We start from the raw sequence: 23,892 nt of genomic DNA, 5'->3' as shown, positions 1-23,892 counted from the left end.
TGGGGTCAGGGACCAGTAGTAGAAAGTGCAGTGTGGACAGAAGCAATCCCTCAATACTCTTGTGCGTTGTGTAATATTGTAACCTTCATAATGAACTCCATATTGCATTATAGCATTATATAGAACATGTTCTTGCATTATAATCATAATGGCTGGGGGTCAGTTAAGGCCAGGACGTGCCTTAACTGACCCCTGCATTCAGGATGAGGGGAAGATTCATAAATGAATAAATGACCAGATTCCAACAATAATGTTGGCTCTTGGTAAGTTTCACCATCACAGGAAATAAATCCACTCGGTTAAAAATACACTTGCTTTTATTGGGGTCATCATTGTACATTTGGAGCACATGAGGAGGCAAGCTTTGAAATGCTGACCAAAAAGTAATTTAAGTCTATTAAAAAACATCCAGGGTACATCCAAAGCACATTTAAATTGATTTGGGACCTAATATTATCACACAGGCATTTTTATCATAGCAGTGCCATATCTGAAATACTTTAAATATTTGTAAATTGAAGCTAGCACAATGCATTTGTTATTCAGCTTTATGACTCTTTTTCTAGTGCTTTATAAATAATAAGGTAAGGCCCTCTAGCATCAAACTAGAAAAATATTTGCATCTTAATATTTACAGGAAGGGCGATGGTATGTACAAGTCTATACACAAAGCTCAGTTGCTTCTTCATGCTGTCTCAAACAGCTCTGTGTCCTTGTTGCCTTCGAGGCCTGCACTCAGGGATTGTTATAAGAATAGCCTGATGGCTCAGCGATTAGTGCTGCTGCCTCGCAGCACAACAGTCCTGGGTTTGGGTCTCGAAACCTGACCAGTCGTGTGGCGTTTGCTTGTTCTTGCTTTTCCTTTTGTATCCTTTCACATAAGCCACATGGTTGTTTGTCATTATGGTTACTCTTCCTGATGCTGAGCAGGTGAGCTCTGACTGACTCCTCGTCCTATTTGGGAGGAGTCCAGTGCAGGGAGAAGCTTTCAATCAGGGATTGATGTAGTACAACTCCCTCTAAAGCAGTTTGAGTAAACTTTCTGATCCCAGTATTTGATTGTGCTCATGTTGTAGCAGATATGAACAGAGCAAAATGAATTAAAACTCAGACAAAATCAACCAAATAAATCAGTTTTACGTGTGACCACCTGATTTCCCGCTCTTATTTAATAAGACATTTATAATTCTATATTTGGAAAATACATATCCGAGGCTACCGTCTCACACTCAGACCACATACTGTATATTTACAATATAAAGGCATCATGAATAAGCATCTACAGACTTTTGCTGACTGTGAACTCATAAGTGTTCACTGTAAAACTCTTTTTAAAAGCTGTTCCTGTAGCACGACCGAACATTTACCTTTGGCTCTCTGCAGACAAAGTAAACAGACTCTCATTTGTAAATAGTAAGTGACTGGAAGTAGTCAACAGTGGATTACTTTTGAATATGATTAAACAATAACTGTCTATGTTCTGTGAAAACTAAAGTACTATAATAGTAAATATATGAAAAATTAAAAGCCCAAACATTTTAAATAATCTAAAGAGGCCCGAGCATTTAAAAAAAAAGCACTGCACTCACTTTCTGTACAGGATTACTGTTTACTACACAGATGTAGGCTGTGTCCTCCTGAGATGTTTGCCATGTAAATAAATACTTGGAAGAATTGGGGAAAAAAATAAAAAAGTTGTACATATGAGAAACACACAACAAGCATACAGCACACACACACATTCACACATTGTCACTAACACAAATCCTTTAAAGATAAGCAAACTTTTTTAAGATCAGAGGAACCCGAGATGCAAAAATCATCTTCACTCTTGATTCATAAAAGTACAATTATTTTAAGACAGGAAGCAGCAATTTTGCCTCAAATGTAATCGCAGGATTTTTTTCCTTTTTTCAAAATGTGGTCAGTCTTTCCTTGATTTGAATTAATTTTTGGCTCACCTGGCCTCTTAAAAATAAAGCTTTGCTCTTCTTGGTGGAGATCTCGCCGTGTTCAGGTTTTTCCTTTTCCGACTGGACCCCCTTTTCTGAAGAGTTACTACAGGGCTGTGCATTCATATATCCGTCTTCCTGACTTCCTGACTTTTTCTTTTGTTTGTTTCTGCTGGGGTGAGACTCAGTCTGTCATGAGTGTCTTCGTAGACCCCAGGAATGTCAGCAGTTCTTTGGTTGATTAGCACACAGAGCAGGTCTTGGAGCCAGACCCACCACTGGGGTTGTTTGCAGCCGCTGTTAAACAATTAAATATTCAACAAAAGGGTAAGTATACAATTAAAGCACTAGAAACCAAATGATCACTTGTGTTGTGGCTAATTTTTATATATGAACCCATTCTACAATCCAAACGAGATATTTAATTAAAAATAGACACAACACTGTTCAAAGATATTGGTGTTAGACCAAAGAAAGGCTGGAAACCTGGTGGAAATTCTCATGACAAGTCGATGACATAGTTAGGTAGAAAAAGAGACCTCAGAGAGGTTTGGTGTTTCAGATGTGAAGCAAATTAAAAGCACCATCACCTCCTCTGGGCCTGAACCCATTCAAGATGAACTGAGGTGGAAAAAAAGTGGAAAAACTGACATTATTTCTTGTTTTTGTTTTTTTAATGTTGAATCCTCCACACTAAAGACGGAGGATTCAACCTGGCTTACTATCAGCATGCAGCTCAGTGGTGCAGAGATGGATTAGTGCACATGATGTGAGTAACTTGCCCTTCTATGAAGGCCCCATTAATGCTGAATGATATTTGAAGGTTTGTGTACAACATATTCAGCTATCAACTGAATTCTGCATGTATTAAACAGTCTAAAAAATGCTGTCTAGATCTAACCAGACACCAAACTGGGCTAATTGGTATCGATTTAAAAGTGGTTTTTTTTGTTGTTGTTGTTTGTTTTTTTAGCACTGTGAAAGGTTGTCTCTGTGCTACCTTCTGATTACTTAATAACTTTCAAATCATTGCATTTCTTTTATTTTTGCACTTTACATTGTTCCACCTGTTTGGGTTCAGTGCTCTGCCTCTCTGAGTCAACAACCTTTTTAACAGTTCCTTGTAGGGTTCTGATTATTGTAAAGACACACCCTACCTTTGCTGGCTGCCGCTGCCTCTTTAGCAGCTTTTTCTTCTTCAATGGCTTTGAGCTTAGCCTCGTACTCTTCCTTTTTGGCATTCCACTCCTTCCTGTTGTTTAAGATGCCATCCAGCATGGGCTGGATTTGTGGGTGGAAGCGAGAAAACTCCTTAAAGATAAGATGCAAAGAAGAAATAAAAAATTAGCATGGAGCAGCATAGAAGAGGGGAGCTGTACAGGAGATGGTGATGCTCCATTAAAAACACAAATACATAATAATAAAAAAACAATAATAAGAAGAATTGACCCAGTGGTTTAAATGTGTTCAGACTAACCTAGTTTTTGCACAGAAACAGTGACAGGAGCCATGCAGTGCACATATTCGGTGAGCAAGAATGTAATAATCATTATTACCTTGTAGACAAACGTGCAGACAAAGTCAATGAAACCACACTGAAGCTTTGGAAGCTCAGCTGACTTGGTCCTGTCCATCATGGGCTGGTGGGAGGGACAAACATTTAGCGCAGTCAGAACTCTCATATAATTAATGAAATCTGTGCAAGTCTGTAGCTAATCACACACACTTCTACACACGATTACATTTTTACTTTAAAATAGTAAAAACGGCCTGTATTTGTGTAGCGCTTTACTTAGTCCCTAAGGACCCCAACGCGCTTTACACATTCAGTCATCCACCCATTCACACACACATTCACACACTGGTGGATTGCACAACACTGGACATTATATTCCTCATTTCCAGTTAATACTTGTACAGCTGCTGTTATTGTGTATATATATATATTTATATTTCTTCATACATTCTTACATATTTCTATACTGTGTATTGTGTATTTTGTTGTACAGTTATTTTATTTTATTTTTATAAAATAAAATAACTGTACAACAAAATTTTTTACTTTAATTTATATATTTTATCTTATTCTTTCCCAGTTAAATTTACCCTTCATTCTAATTTGTGTTGTACAGTTATCTCATTTTTAACTTAATTTTTATATTTTACTTTATTTTATTCCTTCCTAGTTAAATTGACCCTTTTTAATTTTCATATTTATTTCCTATCTTATTCATAGCCTTTTCTTTTTTTTCTTTAGGTCAAGAGCAGTTGTCTAAGCATTTCACTGCATATCATACTGTGTATGACTGTGTATGTGACAAATAAAATTTGAATTTCAATTTGGTGATGGCAAGCTACATTGTAGCCACAGCCACCCTGGGGCGCACTGACAGAGGCGAGGCTGCCGGACACTGGCGCCACCGGGCCCTCTGACCACCACCAGTAGGCAACGGGTGAAGTGTCTTGCCCAAGGACACAACAATAGAGACTGTCGGAGCCGGGGCTCGAGCCGGCAACCTTCCGATTACAAGACGAACTGCCAACTCTTGAGCCACGATCGCCCCCAGTCACTGCACTTTGTCTGAAAAAGCTTTATTTTTTTACTTGAAACTTGTCTTATGACGTCCTTTGCCTCTGTACGAGTAGTTCACCTTTCCTCAGGTGGGTTTCTGCTCAGCTACATAATGAGCGCGATCCCTAAAGTGACGTGTGTGTGGGCTGCTGAAGAGACACTACAACTTTATTCTGCCCTTTACACATCTGTAATAAGCTAGGAAATATAGTACTGGACATTGTATCTAGCTGGCAGTATCATGAAAAAAACAACAACAAATGAATAATTATACATTTAAATGTGAAACAAATAAGTATATTTTTATGAGCACAAATACACTCCAGCAGTAAATAAACTCACAATGGGTTGCTGCTCCAGTACAGTCCTCTCCAAGTCACCCTGTTCCCAAAACTCTGCTGCCACAGACAAGGCAACCTGGAAGACATACAAACATGGTTATGCTCTTAAATAATACAAAAATCATTATTTACTCATTTGTGACTCAGCTTACTAACAACACCAATAATTTCTGTGCTTCTCACCTTGCTCTGAACTTCCCAAGGCTTTGTGATTGCGGACAGGTCACATGCGGTCATCATCATGGCCCTGAAACAGAAAACAGTTTGCAGCCTCAGAGAAATGTGCAGGAGCAAGTAACACTGTGCATGCTAGTTGCACTCACATGACAATCTCTTTTCTGGTTGTTTCTAGTGACATGAAGTCGACCCATTTCTTTTCATCCTCATACGTATGTGAGAGGTCCACAATCTTTTGGAACATGGTTCTCTTCCTAGAAAGGTGCAAGGAGAAGAATCATTTACTTACTGTTTGTCTACTTTTTAATGTAGTTTGACAGTAAAAACATTAGAAAAATAAGACATTTATCGTCAGGGAGCAAGGGCAGGCAAATGAAAAGTAGTACTGACTTGAAATAAAGAGCCAGGTCAGTGGCGATGATGGCGATGTCCATGAGATGGATCACGTGGTCAACCTGTCGCCTGTTAAGGTTCTGATAGATATTCAGTGTCTGCATAGGAGAGGAGCAAAGAAATGTCATTAGTGACTGAATAAAGAATACAAGTAACCTAAGCTAATCTCTCGTTAGCGTCTTGTTACTCACCTCGTCAGCCAAGAGGAACTTTCCAAACTCTAGATGGTGCCGTTCCAAAATGGAAGAGCCGTGTAACTTGGCCAGAGGATTACCAGATCTGTTGAATGGAAAATACAAATCCTCAGATACCAGCAAGATTTCAAATGGGACTGAAGTCGGTTATCATAATAGTTACTATATATGAAATATTTTAAAAGAATTAACAGGCTTTTTAAAACATCATTCAGTCTATTACCACATTTTCCCCATTTGTTTTCAAAAGATCTCCTGAAAGGTTAAAGTGTGCAGGTGAACTTTTAAGACGATCTAATGCTCATTCTGAACTACAAGCGAATGTACAATCACTGTAGTAATGACTGTGGATCACTATATCCTTTCAACTACATAACCCCCCCCCCCCCCCGCAAAAACAAATATGTAGCTATGGTTCGTCAAATGAACAATGTCGACTCACTGTTTCTGTTTACAAGCTGATTGCTTGGCATAATTCAGAAATCGTGCAATTACTTGGTTTGTGCCTATGATTTCACCATTTGCAGCCATTTCAGTGACATCTGCAGCACATGCAGCAGAGTAGCATCGAAGCTAAACAGCCAGTAGTTTTTTTCCTTTTTTAGGGCATTTTGCTAATTACTTTATAGAATACGTTGCTGGAAAGTAAATGATAATTTACCTCATCATTTCCCCCTTTCAAAATAAACCTAATATAGTGACTACGTCAAAAAATTCCTTCCTTGACTTTTCTTTTTATCATCGACCTGCCAGCAGGCCCACTTTACAAGCACTCTTTAAATGACCATAACTCTGTGTTAGAGAAAAAATTCAAACTGTTTCAGAAAGAGGAGAATCCCTTTACTGGGATTACAAGGTATTGTAATTATATTGCACAAGGTACTGTACAATATATTAATATAATAATTAGGGATGGGTATCGTTTCGGTTTTATCTGATACCGGTGCCAAACCAGTACTTTTGAAACGGTTGCTTAAACGGTGCTCGAACCGGTGCTTAAAGAATGGAGAACACAAAATTGGTCCAAAAACCTCTCATGTTCAGCTGTTTTTGTTTTTGTAAAAAGATAACAATGTTAGCCTTTTCTGCAGCTATGGGGCATATATGGTATCACTCTTGGCTGGAAGCAGTGCTTAAACAATGGAAAAAACAAAAACTTTGTCCAAAAACCTCTCATGTTTAACTGTTTCCCACTTTTTATTTGGTCATTTTAGCCTTTTTGGCCAGGGTGAAGGGAGTATCTGCCATCAAACAAGAAGACAGCCGCATGTAACTATGATGATGTTTGCTAGTTCACCTTACATACATTAATGTAATAACGTGGTTAGCCTACTCAACGTAAATTATACACGAACAACATTAAGCTACTCACGCAGAGAAGAACGGCTGCTGCTGCATCATCATCCTCATCATTTCTGCTACACTGGCAGGGCTAGGGGCCAGGACTCTACTCTTCAGCTTTTTGGGGGATGTTGCTAACTCTGGGTCCGATAACAGGCACCACACCTGCAGTAGATGCGCTCGGTGTGAGGTCTCGCAGCAAGCTATCAAATACGGCGCATTTTTCGGCTTTTAAAAAAAACGCTATGCGTCGCCAGGTGTTTCATCGGATTTCAGGTGTTACCTCCTTTCCACAGTATCACCTTAAAGCACTTGTTGCAGGCTGCTGAGTTTGCATCTTTTGTTGTGAAGTACAGCAAGACTTTTGACCGCTTCGCCTTGGGCATTTTTAATCTGTAGCTCTGCTCTAAAAGAACGTACGTACCTGGACCCGCCTACTATCCTCGGAAACGTAAAATGATTGGCTAGAATTCAAAGTGTATCACATCTCAGGAAAAAAAAGCACTGAAATAAAGCACCGAAATGTGCGCTGCTTTTCGGTCTGGTTACTACCGTTTATGTCAGAACCAGTGCCATCATGGCACCGGACACCGGTACCCATCCCTAATAATAATATATAAATGCTATATAATGCTGCAAACCTTTGTTGTGAGAAATCAAAAAGTTCCCATAAGCACTTACTTGACCTGGTACAAGTTATTTGTCCCTCTGTGATCAATATCATGAAGGAATCCTGCGGTTATCATCGCCATTACCTCCAAGTCAGTGTAGTATCGCTTCAGCATTCCTGTCTGAGCACACAGAGACACACAAGATATTGCCATGCCGTGTATAAATATATACATTTAAGCTGAGGTAAATGGAGGTTGATAAAATTAAAGAAATACCGTCAGTAGCGTAAACATCGTCTGTCCAACATTAAAGCCGTGACGCCAGTTGTGGTAGGTGATCCTTCTGTACCCTTTGCTGACTGAATACATGAATCGAACCAGCACCTGAGAGGAGGACATGAAATCTATTTAAAAATGACACAGCTCCAAAAGGCTGTTCACAAACTGAAGATAAAGATGCACACTTGTGTTTATCTGCATTACCTCTTGTGGAATCTGGAACTTCTTGACCACACCGACTTCATAGTACATCTGGATCCCGCACTTCACCAACTCCATCTCTGTGCAATTAAAATCTGAAAAGCGGAACTCATAGATCTCAAACTTCTTAATTAGTGGAGGAAGGTCTTTTTTCTGTGAGGGAAATGAATGAAAAAGAGACATATATGGAAAATGTCAAACTTTTCTGGTAAAATAAGCCAAATTGAGGGACAAATTCATGTGCTGGACATCACAATACACATGTTGGACATACCAGGATAGCTAGGAGCTCGTCCTCTTCACAGTCTCTGGGTTCACAGTCATAGAGCTCTCTGGTGTACTGGGAGAAATTACAAAAACCATTGATGTTATAGGTTTAAACTGAGGCAACAACGCAAAGTACAAAGGTGGCAAGTGTTAGTTTGGTCTCCTACAAAGAGAAGAATTAGTGAATCTTGTTAAAAGCTTTTTTTGGTTCTTGTTGGATGGTTTGCAATGTCTTTTGGTGAGGTGGGAGTTCAAATGAGGCTGGAAACCTTTTCTATTGTCATTCATCTAAATATTCTAATGTTTACAGTCAGTTAACAGCTGGGAGAGAAAACACATTTAAACAGGACAAACCAGGATGTTCTGAATCTCATCATCTCGACATTTGACGTGGTAGAGCACCATGTCCTGAGCGATGTCTTTGCGGTTCTCAAGCTTATTCATCTTGTCGTAGGTGTCTGTGTTCAACGCCGACCATCCCAGGAACTGAGTCAAAGCCTGAGAAACAGGAAAATCATCAGAAGATGGCCATCTATGTTACACGTACAGCCTTCACCACATACAGTGTCGGCAGTGGACTCCACACATAAACATAAAACAGATATAGACCCTTTATCTTCCCAGATTACATTGGTGGAACTTTATTTTTCTTTATTTGCACTAAATGGTTTTGTGAAGATTACTATTACCTCCATGAGCTGCTCATCCTGATCATCAAAAGGCTTTCCATCTTTTCTGTTGTAAAACGTGGCTACGCCAACTATCTCTTCCTTTTTGTTGACGATTGGCAGCGAGAGAACATTTTTTATTGTCCAGCCACTGCTGTCCAATGGCTCTTTCTGCAACACACAAGAAACAAGCAAGCCTCATAACGTATGTCTACATGCAAAAGGTTCTTCAGCTTTTTTTTACAAGCAGAACATCTTGCGTGGCCTGTTTAAGCTTAGAACTGTAACTACAATCTAAAACATTGTAGCCCAAATACTTCAGGGGGTCTTAATAATAATGAAGAAACAGGTTTCATTTTAATCATGTTAATTTTCCAGTAAATCATTCTGTCTGGTTTAATGATGCATTTTGGTGTTTTCAAAAAAATTCAAGCTTAATATGATTGTCAGCATATTTTTTCTGTTTAACCAGTTTGTTCCTAGAATAACTTAAAGATGATAACTGATTCAGATATCCCCCTTGGCCACTAGTCACCTGGATAATAAACCAGGAAGAAGCATGACAGGTTTGATAAACCCTGACTGAAGTTTTAGATATTAACGTTTTAAAGTTACGACAAACCTTGGCTATGGGTCACAGACCCCTGGGCGTTCCCGGATACCACTGTGACTGCCACTGCTCTAAAAGTACTCTGCACTGTTGTTTGCTTGTTTTGTTTTGTTTTTTGTTTATTTTAATAAAGTAGCGTCCTCTCTACACAGTGACATCTACAATATCTTACCTGAAAATTGAACGTCTCATCAGCGCCTGCATTCATAATGTTACAAATCTACGAGAGGGAAGAGAACAACCTGATCAGTTTGGAAATATTTATAAGGTTAAACTGGTTTGACAGCTTTCTGCAAGTAATTAAAAAGAAACTTACAAAGCCGCTCTCAGCAACATAAGTGGGAAGGCCACTACTCAAAGCCCAGTGATCTGCGGGAGGATTGCTATAAGACACACAGGCAGTAAGTCAACAGATGTTATCTCTCACTAAAACTTTATTAATCTCTTTTATTTTTTTCATCTAACCACTTACGGTATTACTTTGATGTCTTCCTTTCCGTGTAAAATATAATCAATCACTTTGTAGAAGATTACCTCCTAAAATCAAAATAAAACAGAGATATTTGAGAAAGAGGAAGCAGTGTGTAGACATTTACTAGCAAAGGCAGTGCTGCTAATAATGTTAGATAAATAAAATAAAAGAATATACCCTGCCATCAGGGGTTACAGGGCCAGAGTAAGGTGCCTGCTCTCCCATCAAAACTGGCCAGATGTCAAAGAACTCCTGGAAGCAGAGAACAAGTCAGTAACTTCACGGTGGTACAAAAATACGGCTTAACACACACAAAGATACAGAAAGAAGCCACACCTTTTCCTTCGTCATGTCTAGTAAACCAACAGAGTAGCGGTCACAGTTGAGGTAGGCTCGGACTGTGTACAAGGCTTTGTGAAACTGTCGCTCGATGTCTGTCAGCTCTTCGAATACCTTGTTGGCTGACCATAGCAGCAGCTACAAAACATGCAAAATATACATTAAAGAAGGGTGAAAATTAGGTTAATACACGGTGCAAGTGTAACACTGCAGTAATATTTCTGTATCTACATCAAAGACAGCACATTAAAACTGCCGTACCTGTCCTTTACGCGTCTCACAGCTGTGGAGGTAACTCAGGTGGTAGATCTTCAAGTTCAAAGTGGCAACTCTCATATACTTCAAAAAAAGCTGTGAGGATGGAGAAAACGGGGTCAAAATAACATAAAAAAATAAGTGGCAGAATTAAATTTGTGGTACAAAAAAATGCTGTAAATGAAGGTCGAGGGGTGATGAAGATAATGTACTATAAATATAATCAGCAACATCACATTATTATTATTATTACTATATTTATTATTGTGCCTTTTTTAAACAGAGAACATACTGACATGTCCGATAACAGGCTTCTGCTCTTCCCCGAGCTTGTGGATACATAACGTGGCATTATTTTAGCCATGTTGAAATATTTTCTTGTAAAACATATGAAATAGGGAAAAATGAATCTTAATTCTGATGCATTAACCTGATGTGGCTCTCAGTCCATTCAGTTCAGGTATATTTTTAAGAGGAAGGGGGGCATCCCTAACTGACATTAATGACCTTGCCCATATTTCACGCAATACTTATCAGCTGTAATAATAAACGAATTGTCTTTAATTACAATCTTAAGGCTGACTGACTGTCTAAAGCTGATTGTCTTTACCTTAAAGCAGAAAAACATTGTTTACCGAATTGTGCACATTAGTTTCAACTGTGAGTGGTTCAAGCACGTGTGCTTTTGTGGTTTGGACTCACATCTTCATCTTCAGCAGTGAAATGTGGTCCTGTGGTCTTGTTCACAGCCATGACCACTGCCACCATGTCTTTGCCGTTGAGGATGGGTGTAGCCAGAATATTCCTGGTCTCGTAGTCTGTGAGCTCGTCAACAAATGAGCTGAAGTGCTGGTTCTAAAATGCAGTAAAGATGCCTTCAGAGCACATAGACATGTAATTGCTCATCCAGAAAACATTATTAATACAACACTGCAAAGGCTTTCATAAGGCCTTACTGAAAGCCGAATACACTGAATGTATCGCTAGACAAATTCATTTAATATTATTGTTTTTAAGACAGAAGACTTTTACAATGTACTACAGTTAATGTGTGTACACATATAGTAAATACTCCAACTTCACACGGTGGCATAGAGACAATGAACAACTTTTATACAGCAGAGCTCTGCAGGAGCCAAGAGTCGATTTATTAGAGAATAAATAGAGTCTATAATAAGAGGTAAGTGTGTAGGTAAGAACGCATCATATGGCCCACAAATCCCACATTTTTATTAGTTTGTTAACTCAATTTAATTATGAAACTACAAAACGTATGATGCACGCTACTGTTCCTTTAAAATATAACAGTGTAAATAACAATATAAGGTTTATACAGGGATATAAAAGTAAGCTATCAAAGTGAAATGATCTGTTTTAGATTCCTGCTGACTAAATGCCAGAGATGTCTAATCCACAGCTAGAGCAGAGCCTGATGGGATCTGAAGATAAATGGATTATGTCTGACAAGGGGATTTACACCTTCAGGTGGTCAAGTGTAGTGTGGGACTAGCTTTTCTTTTACTCTCCCTATAACCATGAGGCTTTAGGGTATGATATCTAATATATGTGAATATTTACGAAAGCAAACATGCAAAAATGTTACTTTGTTGTTAATCTGTGAGGAAAAGAGTAGCGGCAGCTCTTGCTGTTTGATTTTAAAGAGGCTGATTTTAAAGAGACTGTAATAAATCTTGACATTCTTGCCTCTTTCATGTGCAACCAATGAGCGCTCGATTATCCACCAGAACTGAACAGATCATGGGTAACTTGCCACCACCTTTAACTTCCATTGGAGAGAATATAAATGAGAATATAAATCAAAAGTGTTATTGTGATATATTTATAACTGTTTTAATTCTTAATTCTAGCCACTGTGTGTCACCTGGTGGTAATCTAATATGAATCACACCATTCATCATCTAAGCTTTCCCTCTAATTAATTAGCCCTCCCTCCTCCTTACCTCCTTGACGTTTTTCACATTAACTGACTTCTTGGTCAGAGCCACATTGCCAACTATTCCCATGTCCAGCGGATACACGATCTCAGAGTCTGGTGGCACAATGCAATCGTCAAACTCGGAGTCTTTGCTCACGTTGAAGAGTCGTGTGGCGAGCTCTCCCACGCCATTGCGCTGGCGGTACATGAACAAGCTGCAGCGGTCGGCGTGGATGAGCGCGCTGACTCTTCTCAGGATCTTGAAAACCACCTTTTCCATGTTGATGTTCTCTTGCATGTCTTTGATCAGGTCATACATGATTTTGCTTTCCTCGATCTTGAAAAGGACAGAAAAATCACTAAAAATCCAAAAATAATATTAATAATAAACAGAAAATAAAACTGTAACTTACCTGACTGAGCTCTTGAAACTGGCTGAAGTCAATCTGTTTCTCTGGGAGTCCTGAAACCTTCGATATGGTGGAGGTGTTCATCTTCTTGGCAAAGTACTTCTTAGCAAAATCAGGATTCCCGTTCAGGAACTTTTCCACGTCTTCCTTTTGTACACCCATGATTGCTTCTTCCTTGTCCTCTTCCAAGTGTCCCTGTCTTCTCCCTCTTCAGCTCAGTGATCGAGCTCCCACTACGTCCAACACTGCTCCTCCAACTTCCCCACCTAGAAATCGAAGACAAAATAAGAAAGGAAACACTTGCATAGTGACAACTTTCTAAACTTTACCCCCCAAGAAAGAAAGAAATCTTACCCAGATACTACACAGAAAGGTGGGAAACAGAAGTGGACACATTCAAATGCAGGTATAAAAAAATAAAAAATTAATCCCCTCTTGTTAGTGGGATAAGCAGACTGAGAGAGGGAGATCCCTGAGGAGAAGGCAGCGGGCTGAATCCAACAATCCCTCTGTCATCAGCAGATAGTGCTGAAGGTTAGTGGGGATCTGCCTGTACTAAACTCATCAGCTGATCATGTAGTAAGGGATATGTAGGCCAAAGGATCCAGACACCATTGTGCTTTTGTCCAAAACAAAAGTAAAATCTATACTGTCATGTCCCTAAAGGAATAATTATGTTTTTTTAGGTTTTCTGCTGGCATTGCACTACAAATTCAACTTGGCTCATTTTTTGCTGTTAATTACTGATTTTGTTGATGTACGCATTTAAGCATCGATGCACAATTGTGTATAACTTTTCTTTAAAATTCTGAGGGGAGAATATAATAAAAAGCTTAAAAAACAATGAAAAAACAGCAAGTCTTCTTTGTTGGTCTCAGACTTTTTTTTTATTGAGAAGGTGTTTTAAACATTTAAACATTTGTTTAAATATATAAGCATTATAGATATACAGATATAGGTTTAAAGGCTCTGAAACCAATAAATAGAAATGATGGTCCTGTTTTTAAATTTCTGGGTCAATACAGACGTTTAAAATAGCAATTTTATTATTTTATTAACATTTTTTACATTCTCCACTAATAATCATTAGTATAAATATAGTTTTTATCTCTTTTGTGCTAGTCCAAAATATAAATAATAACAATAATACAATTTCACTCATCACCGTGGGACCTAGGAATATTTAGCCAATACAAAATTGCACCACTGATAAACACAATTATTGGTACTTGTAAATGCCGATATAGCAATGGATCCACAGTAAAAATGACTAGTAAGAAAAACAAATATGAAAAAAACAAATTAATTAGCTGACGTTATTACTGAAAACTTTAATGAAAATTAATATCAGTAAATAAAATATTATTTGTCTCCTTATTTCTGCACTGCTGTGAATGAAAAATTTGTTGCATTATTAAATCGAAATGATTATAAAATCTACCAAAATCTACAAAATTATAAGATATATATTTGTATTACATACACACCCTTTGCTTTTCATGTCTACTGTATATGTTATATTTTTCAGTCACAGTATGCCAGTTCTGTCTCTCTCTCTGTCTCTCTCTCCTAGGTCTACCTGTGAAAGCTCTTTAGTTCCTCATTAATCTCGACCTCCTCTTTATAAGCTCTGTTTAGTTAAAACGCTGCCTGATGAGGTCAGCACCCAAACTCAGGCTTTCTCCTCTTGTAGTCTTTAAACCTGTAATGCACATATAGACAGTGGAAAATCAGACGCTGTGTGCTTCTGTGGGAAAACTAATCCTTTGATTTAGTGCAGTGAGGTCCTGTCTATAATAAGGTTTCATAAACATCTTAAACAAAAGGTCAAATACATAATCTCCTTCCACTACAATAGATTACTCGTACTGTATGTGTCTGTGTGAGTGCGTATCTGTGCACATTCATGATAGGGTCAGGAGGTGTTTATTGATTTAGTTTGATAAGGATGTGTATGATGTGCACCGGTTGTGTTACTCCATGTATCATCTACACAGGAATCACGTACGCACTCACCTGAGCCTCACTGTGCATACTCACTTGTGCACCAGGATATTTCCTCTTCTTAGTGCTTTAGTTTACCTAATATGAATGAGTGCTTAAATCTTACAGCAAACTAAAGTGTCCCACCATCACCATGTTAGCAGCTCTGTGAAGTACTGAGATGGCCACATTATCAGCCACACAACTATAGTGTATAATAGTATAGTATAAGTCACCTAAAAACACTTGAACACACATTTGAATCATCTTAGTTTTTTGTCTGGCTAAATTACACATACATATAATTTTGTTTTCTGGCTCTGTTAATGCTTCTGGTGGCATATTCTGAATGAAGTGGATGGAGCTCCTATAAATACAGGAAGTAGTAATTGGAATATACCAAATGTTGCCACATCACAGGGGTGGAACGGAATTGTTTTGTCAAAATACCTTGATTTAATTCGTTGGTTTTGATGTTCTGTATGTGGTTGTTTTGGATTTGATTAATGTTAAGTTAAAAGTAACTGTTACACTAACTGTTTTTTTGTTCTTGTTTGTCGTTTCCCTTGATTCTTTGTTTAGTTTTGGTCAAGTATTTTTAAGACATTAGCTAGCAGTGTTATTTTTAGGTATGTCCCCATTTACTTCAGATAAATCCTGAGTTTAGTTCTTTTTAGCTGACCTCTTGTAAAAGCCCAAAGTTTATTCTTAACTTTTTTAGGTCAGATAAACTTGTTTCCTTGTGCCTAATCAGTGGTCTCTAATACAGTACTTGAGCAAACCCTTACTTAAAGCTAACAGCTGTAATCAGCATGCTACAGCAATAATCACAGCAAGTAAAACAGCTTATAATGTAAAGTTCCTTGAAATAAATCTAATTGTTAATTTGAATAGAGACAAATTGAACTGAATCAATGACATTGTTCAACACGCTAATGAATAGTAATGTCTACTGTTTTCACCTTCTGTTAGCATGTGAACATTTTCTCATTAGCACTGTTAGCAAAACAAAGCACATATAAAGCCAATGTCAGTGTCATTTGTTTTGCATGTGTTGATCATAAACCAAGTAATAGAAAATGTTACCTAATTATGGGTCTGGATGAAAAGCCATATGGTCATTAATGTTACTACTATTTCAGTATTTGTCGAGCTATTCAATTCAGTTCAATTCAATAGTATTTATGTAGCACCAAATCACAACAAGAGTCATCTCAATGTGCTTTACATTGTGACCTAAAGACTGAGATCAGACAGAGACAGAGATGAAACCAAAGATGTAGACTTTTAGTTTAGTAGGCTACATGAAAAAATGAAAATAAACTGAAAGATTTACTCACATATTAGCTTTCTTATATTGCAATCCTGCCACGCACCACACGATGGCAACAGACTCTTAGAGTCTGCAGGCTAGAAAGATGTTGAGTGACCCATGATCTGCAAGTCTCCTATTTTTCCTTCTGTGTGGGCACATACAGTGGTTATCTAAGCATATGTTACAAAGTATGTGCTGCCGAAAAGGATTAACAGACTTCCCCATACTTTTCACTTTGTTCTTCATTTTGGGGGGTTTCCTTTTTTTTTTAATTAGTCTTTATTAAGCATACATATTGGGGCACATCAGTCAATACAACTCTGCCTCAATGAATTATGAATCTGGATTGTTCATAATGAATTCACTGAAAAAGAGCAGTGTATTTTCTCGTAAAGATTTCTCCTCTTGGGCTAAAAGTGAACTTTCCACTACATAGATATCATTGACAGCATCCATCCATTATTTGAGGCTTGGTGATTTGGGTTTATTCCACTTTTTTGCATTTTTATTTTTATTTTTTATTTGTATTTTTTTGCAGGCTACTAAAAGTATTTTTACAAAGCTACCAGTACTTTAAAAAAAATATTATTACTATTTTTTACATTTTGGGGCTTTCCAATGCCTTTGATACCGTAGCAAATTAGCAAAATGACCGATACCAGATTGCCACCATGTTGTTCCCATTTATGGTCATATCAAAACATTTTGTTCAAATAAGGAACCTCAGATTTACACAAAGAACATCTTGCATTAAGGATAGAAAACATATTTTTAGTTAGAGCTCTTAAAGCCTAAGACCTACACACTCTAAAGAAAGGCTCACAGACCAAAACACCAGAAGTGTAAAAAAAATTACCTGAAGATCATTCTTGAGATTTAAAGTAGTTGAAGATCAAACAATGACACCAGTTTTTTTTTTTTTAACTGTTAGTAATTACTGTGTCCAGTTTCATAACCTTTACATAAACATATACCACACTTAGATTGTTTCAAGGTTAAATGAAAACACAGCAGTATTATAAGGGAACTAACTGTATTTCTTCACATAGGAATTTAACGATGGTGTAGAGTACGTATTTTTATCAGGGATCTATTTCTGTTCTTGCAAGCAGGATTAAACTGTATTCTTGCAGTCAGTGGAGAAAATAGAGCTGCTGTCTTGACTGACTTGTCTGTGTGTGTCCTCACTGAAGACGCTGTTTACTTTCGGGGCTGCACTAGTTTACACCGATTGCTTAATTTTTCACCGGATATCAGATTAAAGAGGATAAATTTGTAACAGTAGTAAGTCGAATATAAAAAAACAGACACTAAGGTAAATTTTAAAACAGACACCTGTGGATATTATTACATGATGTATAATGCCAGCAGAAATCTCAGGTGACCAAGGTCAATCCAGGAAAGTAGAAATCACAAACAGGGGTCTGCGTGTAAGTTTATGAATAACAATGCGATGTCCGGTATGTTCTTGTGGGCTTAGTTTGTACTCTTGTGAGGCCAATTCTCTGAAATTACCAAAATTCTTTAAAATAATTTATTTTTTTTAACAGGTGGGGCACATTTTCTTATTTTACTCATCTATCAGTATTTTTGGACTTTTTTTTAAAGAGCATTACACCTTGATTGTTCAGCCAAAACAAGATGACATAACTAGATTGTCTACTTTTATTCACCCTCTCCTGCCTGGGGGTCTGAGCCAGTGTCCATTAAATTGTGCTTATCAATGAAGTGCATCTCAGTTGTTTACAACACTTTCCAGACTTGCCAAAGTATCAAAGCAAAACAGAATACAGCTCACATCTCAAATCAGTGTTTTCTAACCACGTTTTTATTATACAGCCGATAAAAACATAGGGTTTTTTGGTGGTTTGAGCTCCAAGTTGTTCTTTTTCTCTCAATTCACACACAAATGTTGCATGTGGGATCTAAGATAGAGCTTATTTCCTTACTGCATAGCTGTTTTTCAAGAAATGCATGTCGGAAAAGGGAGCATGTACTCATTCGTTCCTGTTTGTTTTCTCATCCTAAACAGACATGGAAGTTTCTCAGGTGAATTTGTACTATGCTAACACAGCACTTTTCCATTGCTGAAATTGACTTTTGACCTCTTGACCCTTTTTTGGACCCCAAACTCTTTTGTTTTTGCCATTATTTTATCTACTAAAAAGAAAAGACTAACCTGCTTCCTCATAAAATACCTTTTCCAGTGAATTTTGGAATTTTCAATTTTTCAATGTGGTGTCACACAGTGATTTTAGTCTCCCTCTGTCTTCATTGTGTAGCCTGGCATTTTGTCCTTTACTTAAACTCCCAATAAAGATTCCTGGTTTTAATAAAATGGACAAAACAATCCAAACAATTGACCTCATTGTTTGGATTTCAGACATGCATTTTCATTACTATTATCAAATCTCTAAGTTCATTAAAAATCAGCCGCTGCTTGTATTTTGCACACAGTCAGACACATTTCACTTGCCATCTGTTGGCAGCATGTGTCTTGTTTTACAGCTCTTCCAGTCACTTACATAATGGTCTAATTGTTTTTATAGTAAGTCTTGGGCAGGTTTGAAGGTAAAAGCCAGATTACGGTAAGGATTTCAGCCGAACAGGATTAGCTCTAGATTTAAGCACCTTATTTAGTCCCAGGCAATGAAAATCAGCCATAAGCTTGTCTGAGGTGCATGTATATAAAGGCAGCTTCTGACACAAGACCCAGCCTGGTGGATAACTGCACACAGAGAACTTATTTTTAACTCCTATTGCTAATTTAACCCAAAACAGGTATGACATTGAAATATTTATTTGAAAAAAATATCCTTTCAGCTACTTTTCGGGGATTTCTTTTAATTCTGTCAGTCGTGATGATCAGAAATTGTGTGATTTTATGTTCCTTCAGCTCCCGTTAGGTTTAATTATTGAGAGTGGTGAGCTGGACATATATAGCTGTGAATTAGTCATTTTCCTATAGTCTTACGTGATATAATTAATGATTGACTGGAACATAGTGCTCGAGTGTAAAATGAGATCTGACTGACTGTATCTCCGATTTTAGTATACAGACTCCAGGCGTTGTCGTGAACTTTCCAGAAATGTTTTTCTTTCATCGGTGGAACTTATTCATTCACATTTGTATTTAACAGCCTATTACAATGAATACTGCAGGCTCTCTTGTACTGAATCTTTGATTACTCTGAAAACACTGATATATAAGTTCATTACAGAATGGGATCCTCTAAGCTTGCCCTGCTGTTGGTCTTGGTGTCCTGCGTTGAACGCTGTCTGTCTGCCTCCTGCGTTGTTGATAGCTTCTCTGTGAAAGAGGACTTTGACCCCAAGAGGGTGAGTGAATTTAAAATACACAGACAGCAATAATGATGAACGACGAAAGGATAATTTCTGACTTTGCTTTTCTCGTTTCATTTTCACTGAAGTATGCAGGGAAGTGGTATGCGCTGCAGAAGAAGGACCCAGAAGGCCTGTTCCTGCAGGACAACATCTCAGCAGAGTACACCATTGATGACGATGGCTCCATGACTGCCTCCTCCAAGGGACGCGTCACTCTGTTTGGGTAAGTTAAAAGACAGTAGATGGATTTGAGAAATAGTGGAAGATGCAGATTTTTTGCCCTCACAGTTGATGTATGCATCCGTATTGCTGTATTACACTCATTATCTCATTATCTGCTCATTATCTGTAAGACCTGATGAGGTGAAGATAACTTGAACCTTCAGTTTATCAGGTCAGCGGTTAAGAAAAGCTTACACGTGGTGCTTGAGTTCCAGTAAAGCTTTAAGACATAAACACATACACTTTTTAGAAGAACATTCTGGACAGCATTAGCTGCAGGCTTGGTTTTCTCAGGATTAGGAAGGATTAGGAAGAAACACAGTTTAGAGAGAGGGTTTTCATACAGGAATGTAAGCTTAGATAAACATGCAATGAGCTAGGCTTTGTTTGGAGAAAGTGTCAGACATATTTGTGTTTGTATCACTGTTTCGCAGCTTCTGGGTTGTGTGTGCTGACATGGCTGCACAGTACTCTGTACCTGACCCTTCCACACCCGGCAAGATGTTCATGAACTACCAAGGACTGGCCAGCTACCTGTCCAGTGGAGGTTGGTTCTGCACACTGGAACCCTCCCATATATTTCTTCTATCCCCTCATCCCTCCTCACACTCCTCCTTTCTTTAACTCAGGCGACAACTACTGGGTGATTGACACCGACTACGACAACTACGCCATCACCTACGCCTGCCGTACCCTGAAAGAAGACGGCAGCTGTGAGGACGGCTACGCCCTTGTCTTTTCCAGGAACCCCCGTGGCCTTCCCCCCGCCATCCAGCGTGTCGTCCGCCAAAAGCAGGACGATATCTGCATGGCTGGAGAGTTCCAGCCTGTCCTGCAGTCTGGAGCCTGCTAAATCGAAAGGGATTAAGAGAAAGAGTGGGGAGCAGAAGTGTGTGCCAGCTAGCTGCAGTCTAGGTGGTTTGACACCAAGAAGTGGGAGAATGTGAGAGTGAATGTGCATGAGGAACACATGAAAGTAGAGGAATATCTGAGATCTTCCACTGTTTCTCAAATCCATCGACTGTCTGTTAAAGGAAAACATCAGTGTTCCAGAGTCTCGTGTGAATGTGAAAGCTAAAATAAATGTTTTTTCTAAACAAAATATGTCTGAAAAACATCCTTCTTTATGCTGCTCAAAAATCTGGCCCATAAAGAAGAAAATTCAACCTAAACAGACTAAGATAAGATGTTAAGTAGCTCACCGAACCACAGAAACATAGGGAATGTTTGTCAGTGCTCCAGCTTTGAAAACACGGCCATGTAAAGTAAGTGGGTAATCCTCTCTGAGCCCACGAAAATGCAGCCAAACCCACGCAATACACTCGAGCAGTAATGAGCTTACTAATGTTTTGCGATCTTAGTCCTGTTATACTAACTCAGCTGAGGGTACTCTAAGCTCATGGATCAAATTAGGAGTGTTTGGACTGCAAAGATAATTGACTTTGTGTCAGCAGGTTAGGCCTCACAACCACAAAGCTCAACTGACCCTGTGTGCCCTTCTTTTTTTGTAATGTTACCTTACAAGTTAGATCAAATGCTGCAAGAGAAAGAGGAAAGACATCTGTCAACATAATAATACGTCTTTAATTTCAAGAATGACAGAGAGAGAAATGCTTTCTATAGCTGGTGAGTGATTGTGTTGGTGTTCTACAATAAGCTGGAAATTAATGTATTTACTCAGATAGAACCAGGGAGTTTTAGGGACTCTAATATTTTGTTGTTGGGTCTTGCTTGCTCAGAGATTCGGGGGATCGTGGATATTAGTAAGGGGAATGTTTGGCAGGGCAGTCTGGACAGTGTTAGTTAGAAATAATCGGTTAGGCAGCAGGCTTAAATCTGATAGGATTGTTTAACGCCAATAACACCATCTCCTAGTTTCCATCAGATCTGCTGAGTCCCAGCAGCGCTTTATGCTTCTGTGTGACAAAAGTCTGCAATCCCAGTTTATTATTATCATTATTAGACCTTCCTCATAAACTCTTTTCCCCCCACTCACCAGCCACTTCATTAGGTACACCTTGCTGGTCCCACATTGGGTCCCTTCTGAGAGTTGTGTGAATTCTTCATGGTGGAGATTCAACATATTGCTGCAAATAATTCTCAGAGATTTTGGTCCATACTGGCATATACCTAAATGCACTGTGTTGCTGCCATGTGATTGGCCAATCAGAGGTTTCCAGATCTACCTATAAGTGTCAGGTGAATCTAAAGAGTGGATGTTTTCTTTACAAATTAATCACCACAATAAAATCTGTCCAGCAGAGGGCAGTTAAATAACATTAAACATTAAACCCCAGGCTTGAAAAATACTACACAACCTTGACTTCTGACAATTTCATGAAGCATTTCATTCACTATTATCTCCCTTGATAAATTACTGGATGATTGGAGTGACCAACACGGTAACAGTAAAACATAAACTTTTATACTCCTTATGTGTGCAATCTTTGGTGATTTCAAATATTTAAACAGTTGCTTATTATATCTAATGCATTTCTTTTGTTGCCTTGTCTGCAGATGACCGATGTCATCACAAAATCCAAAGAAAAGCAAGCAAAAGTTTTCAACATGACTGCTCACAGCCTCTGCGGCTAAACAATTCTGCAGAAAAAACAAACTATATTGGAGACCAAGGCATGAAAAATAGAAAAAAAATTCTTAGAGAATGGCCTTGAAACGTTTTCCCATGGCACAATAACAGAAGGATAAACTTGAGACTTTAAGCATGAAATATAATGGATTTAATTTACGGCAATATTTTTTGCTGGGATGAAATCTTTCAAATGCTGTCCAACCATCGTCTGTACTCAGAGAAAACTTGCAGTGCTTGTTTTTGAAACACCACGAGACTGCTTAATCCACAGATCTGCTTGTCTCCTCATCTTTACAGTCATCTACTCGCACTTTCTCTGTGCTCTGCACTTCAGTGGACACAACAAAGGATGAACATCTACAAGCAGGTTGAGCTCCATAAATCTGCAATACTATACTGCCAAAAGTATTCACTCGGCCCACCATGTCATTTATTTCAGACCTCCAATCTGGCCTACAGATTAAGAACAGCAGTCATGGAATTGGTTTTCATGGCCGAGTAGCTACATCCAAGCCTTAAATTATGAAATCCAATGCAAAGCATCAGCACGTAGTGTCGTGAAGCACACTGCCATTGGACTCTAGAGCAGCGGAGACTTGTTCTCTGGAATGACAAATCACACATCTCCATCTGGCAATGTGATGGATGAGTCTGGGTTTGGCGGTTGCCAGGAGATTATGGTGTGGGATTGTTTTTCAGGAGTTGGGCTCGAGCTTAATTCCAGTGAAAGGAACTCTTAGTGCTTCAGCATAAAGAGACATTTTGAATAACTTCATGCTCCCAATTTTGTGGGAAAAGTTTGGAATTGTCCCTTCCTATTGAAACAGGATTGCACACAGCAAGGTCCATAAAGAAATGGACGAGCAAGTTTGATGTGGAAGAATTTGACTGGCCTTCACAGAACTGAATTAGAACGGAGATTACGACCCAGGCCTTCTCACCCAACATCAGTGTCTGAACTCACAGATGTGCTCCTGGAAAAATGGTCAAAAAATAAATAAATAAACCCCTAAACTCCATGGAGAGCCTTCCCACAAGAGTTGAAGCTGAGAGGTGGTAGCACAAAACAACAGTCTGGTGAGCCGACATCATATTAAACCCAACAGATTAAGAATGGGATGTCACTCAAGTGTGAGGGTGAGATGAGAGAATATAATGAGTCTCAATCATGTAATCTGGAGTAAAGTTGTTCACTACCTAAATAATTATTGACATGTGTTGCCAGATTAATTTGTGCCACTGCTTCTAGTTATTAATGCAAAATCTTTGCAGCTCTTTCTGGATGAATTACCAGAAGAAGAAAAACATACAATATAAGAAATATATTCTTTATCATAGCTTTAATACAGAAGTAAGAATTTAATTTTTATTATACATCTTTATTAGGTCCATTAGGTACATATGGCAGGGGTAACT

At 38.4% G+C, this 23,892-nt stretch overlaps 2 protein-coding genes across 3 annotated transcripts; one reads left to right on the top strand and one right to left on the bottom strand.

Annotated features, from left to right (window-relative positions):
- Positions 1 to 299: 299 nt before the first annotated feature.
- Positions 300 to 13,468, bottom strand: pde6b (phosphodiesterase 6B, cGMP-specific, rod, beta). Of its 2 annotated transcripts, XR_436824.2 has the most exons (25): positions 13,373 to 13,468; positions 13,022 to 13,284; positions 12,634 to 12,945; positions 11,375 to 11,527; positions 10,679 to 10,768; positions 10,415 to 10,555; positions 10,256 to 10,330; positions 10,079 to 10,143; positions 9,923 to 9,989; positions 9,779 to 9,826; positions 9,018 to 9,167; positions 8,683 to 8,826; positions 8,336 to 8,401; positions 8,065 to 8,214; positions 7,858 to 7,965; positions 7,652 to 7,761; positions 5,627 to 5,714; positions 5,433 to 5,533; positions 5,189 to 5,296; positions 5,049 to 5,112; positions 4,867 to 4,941; positions 3,509 to 3,592; positions 3,110 to 3,263; positions 1,590 to 2,249; positions 300 to 954 (listed from the first exon to the last, which is right to left on the bottom strand). XR_436824.2 is itself a non-coding variant. In XM_006788784.2 (24 exons), exons 2-24 carry the CDS (start codon positions 13,178 to 13,180, stop codon positions 2,194 to 2,196), a joined length of 2,568 nt encoding a protein of 855 aa, XP_006788847.2. In that variant the 5' UTR covers positions 13,181 to 13,284; positions 13,373 to 13,468; the 3' UTR covers positions 300 to 2,193. The 2 variants fall into 2 exon arrangements, 1 of the variants encoding a protein (XP_006788847.2); XM_006788784.2 differs by having other exon boundaries at positions 300 to 2,249.
- A 5,538-nt stretch (positions 13,469 to 19,006) lies between these two features.
- rbp4l (retinol binding protein 4, like) lies at positions 19,007 to 20,985 on the top strand. The gene is made up of 5 exons (XM_006788783.3): positions 19,007 to 19,097; positions 19,538 to 19,655; positions 19,748 to 19,884; positions 20,318 to 20,430; positions 20,513 to 20,985. Exons 2-5 carry the CDS (start codon positions 19,539 to 19,541, stop codon positions 20,734 to 20,736), a joined length of 591 nt encoding a protein of 196 aa, XP_006788846.1. The 5' UTR covers positions 19,007 to 19,097; position 19,538; the 3' UTR covers positions 20,737 to 20,985.
- Positions 20,986 to 23,892: the final 2,907 nt, after the last annotated feature.

The sequence above is a fragment of the Neolamprologus brichardi genome, chromosome 7 (assembly GCF_056152115.1).
Source record: "Neolamprologus brichardi isolate AB-2024 chromosome 7, ASM5615211v1, whole genome shotgun sequence".
In the NCBI taxonomy this organism is placed as follows: domain Eukaryota; kingdom Metazoa; phylum Chordata; class Actinopteri; order Cichliformes; family Cichlidae; genus Neolamprologus; species Neolamprologus brichardi.
Note: the sequence above shows the minus strand (reverse complement) of the source record. Positions and strands in the feature narration are given on the sequence as shown.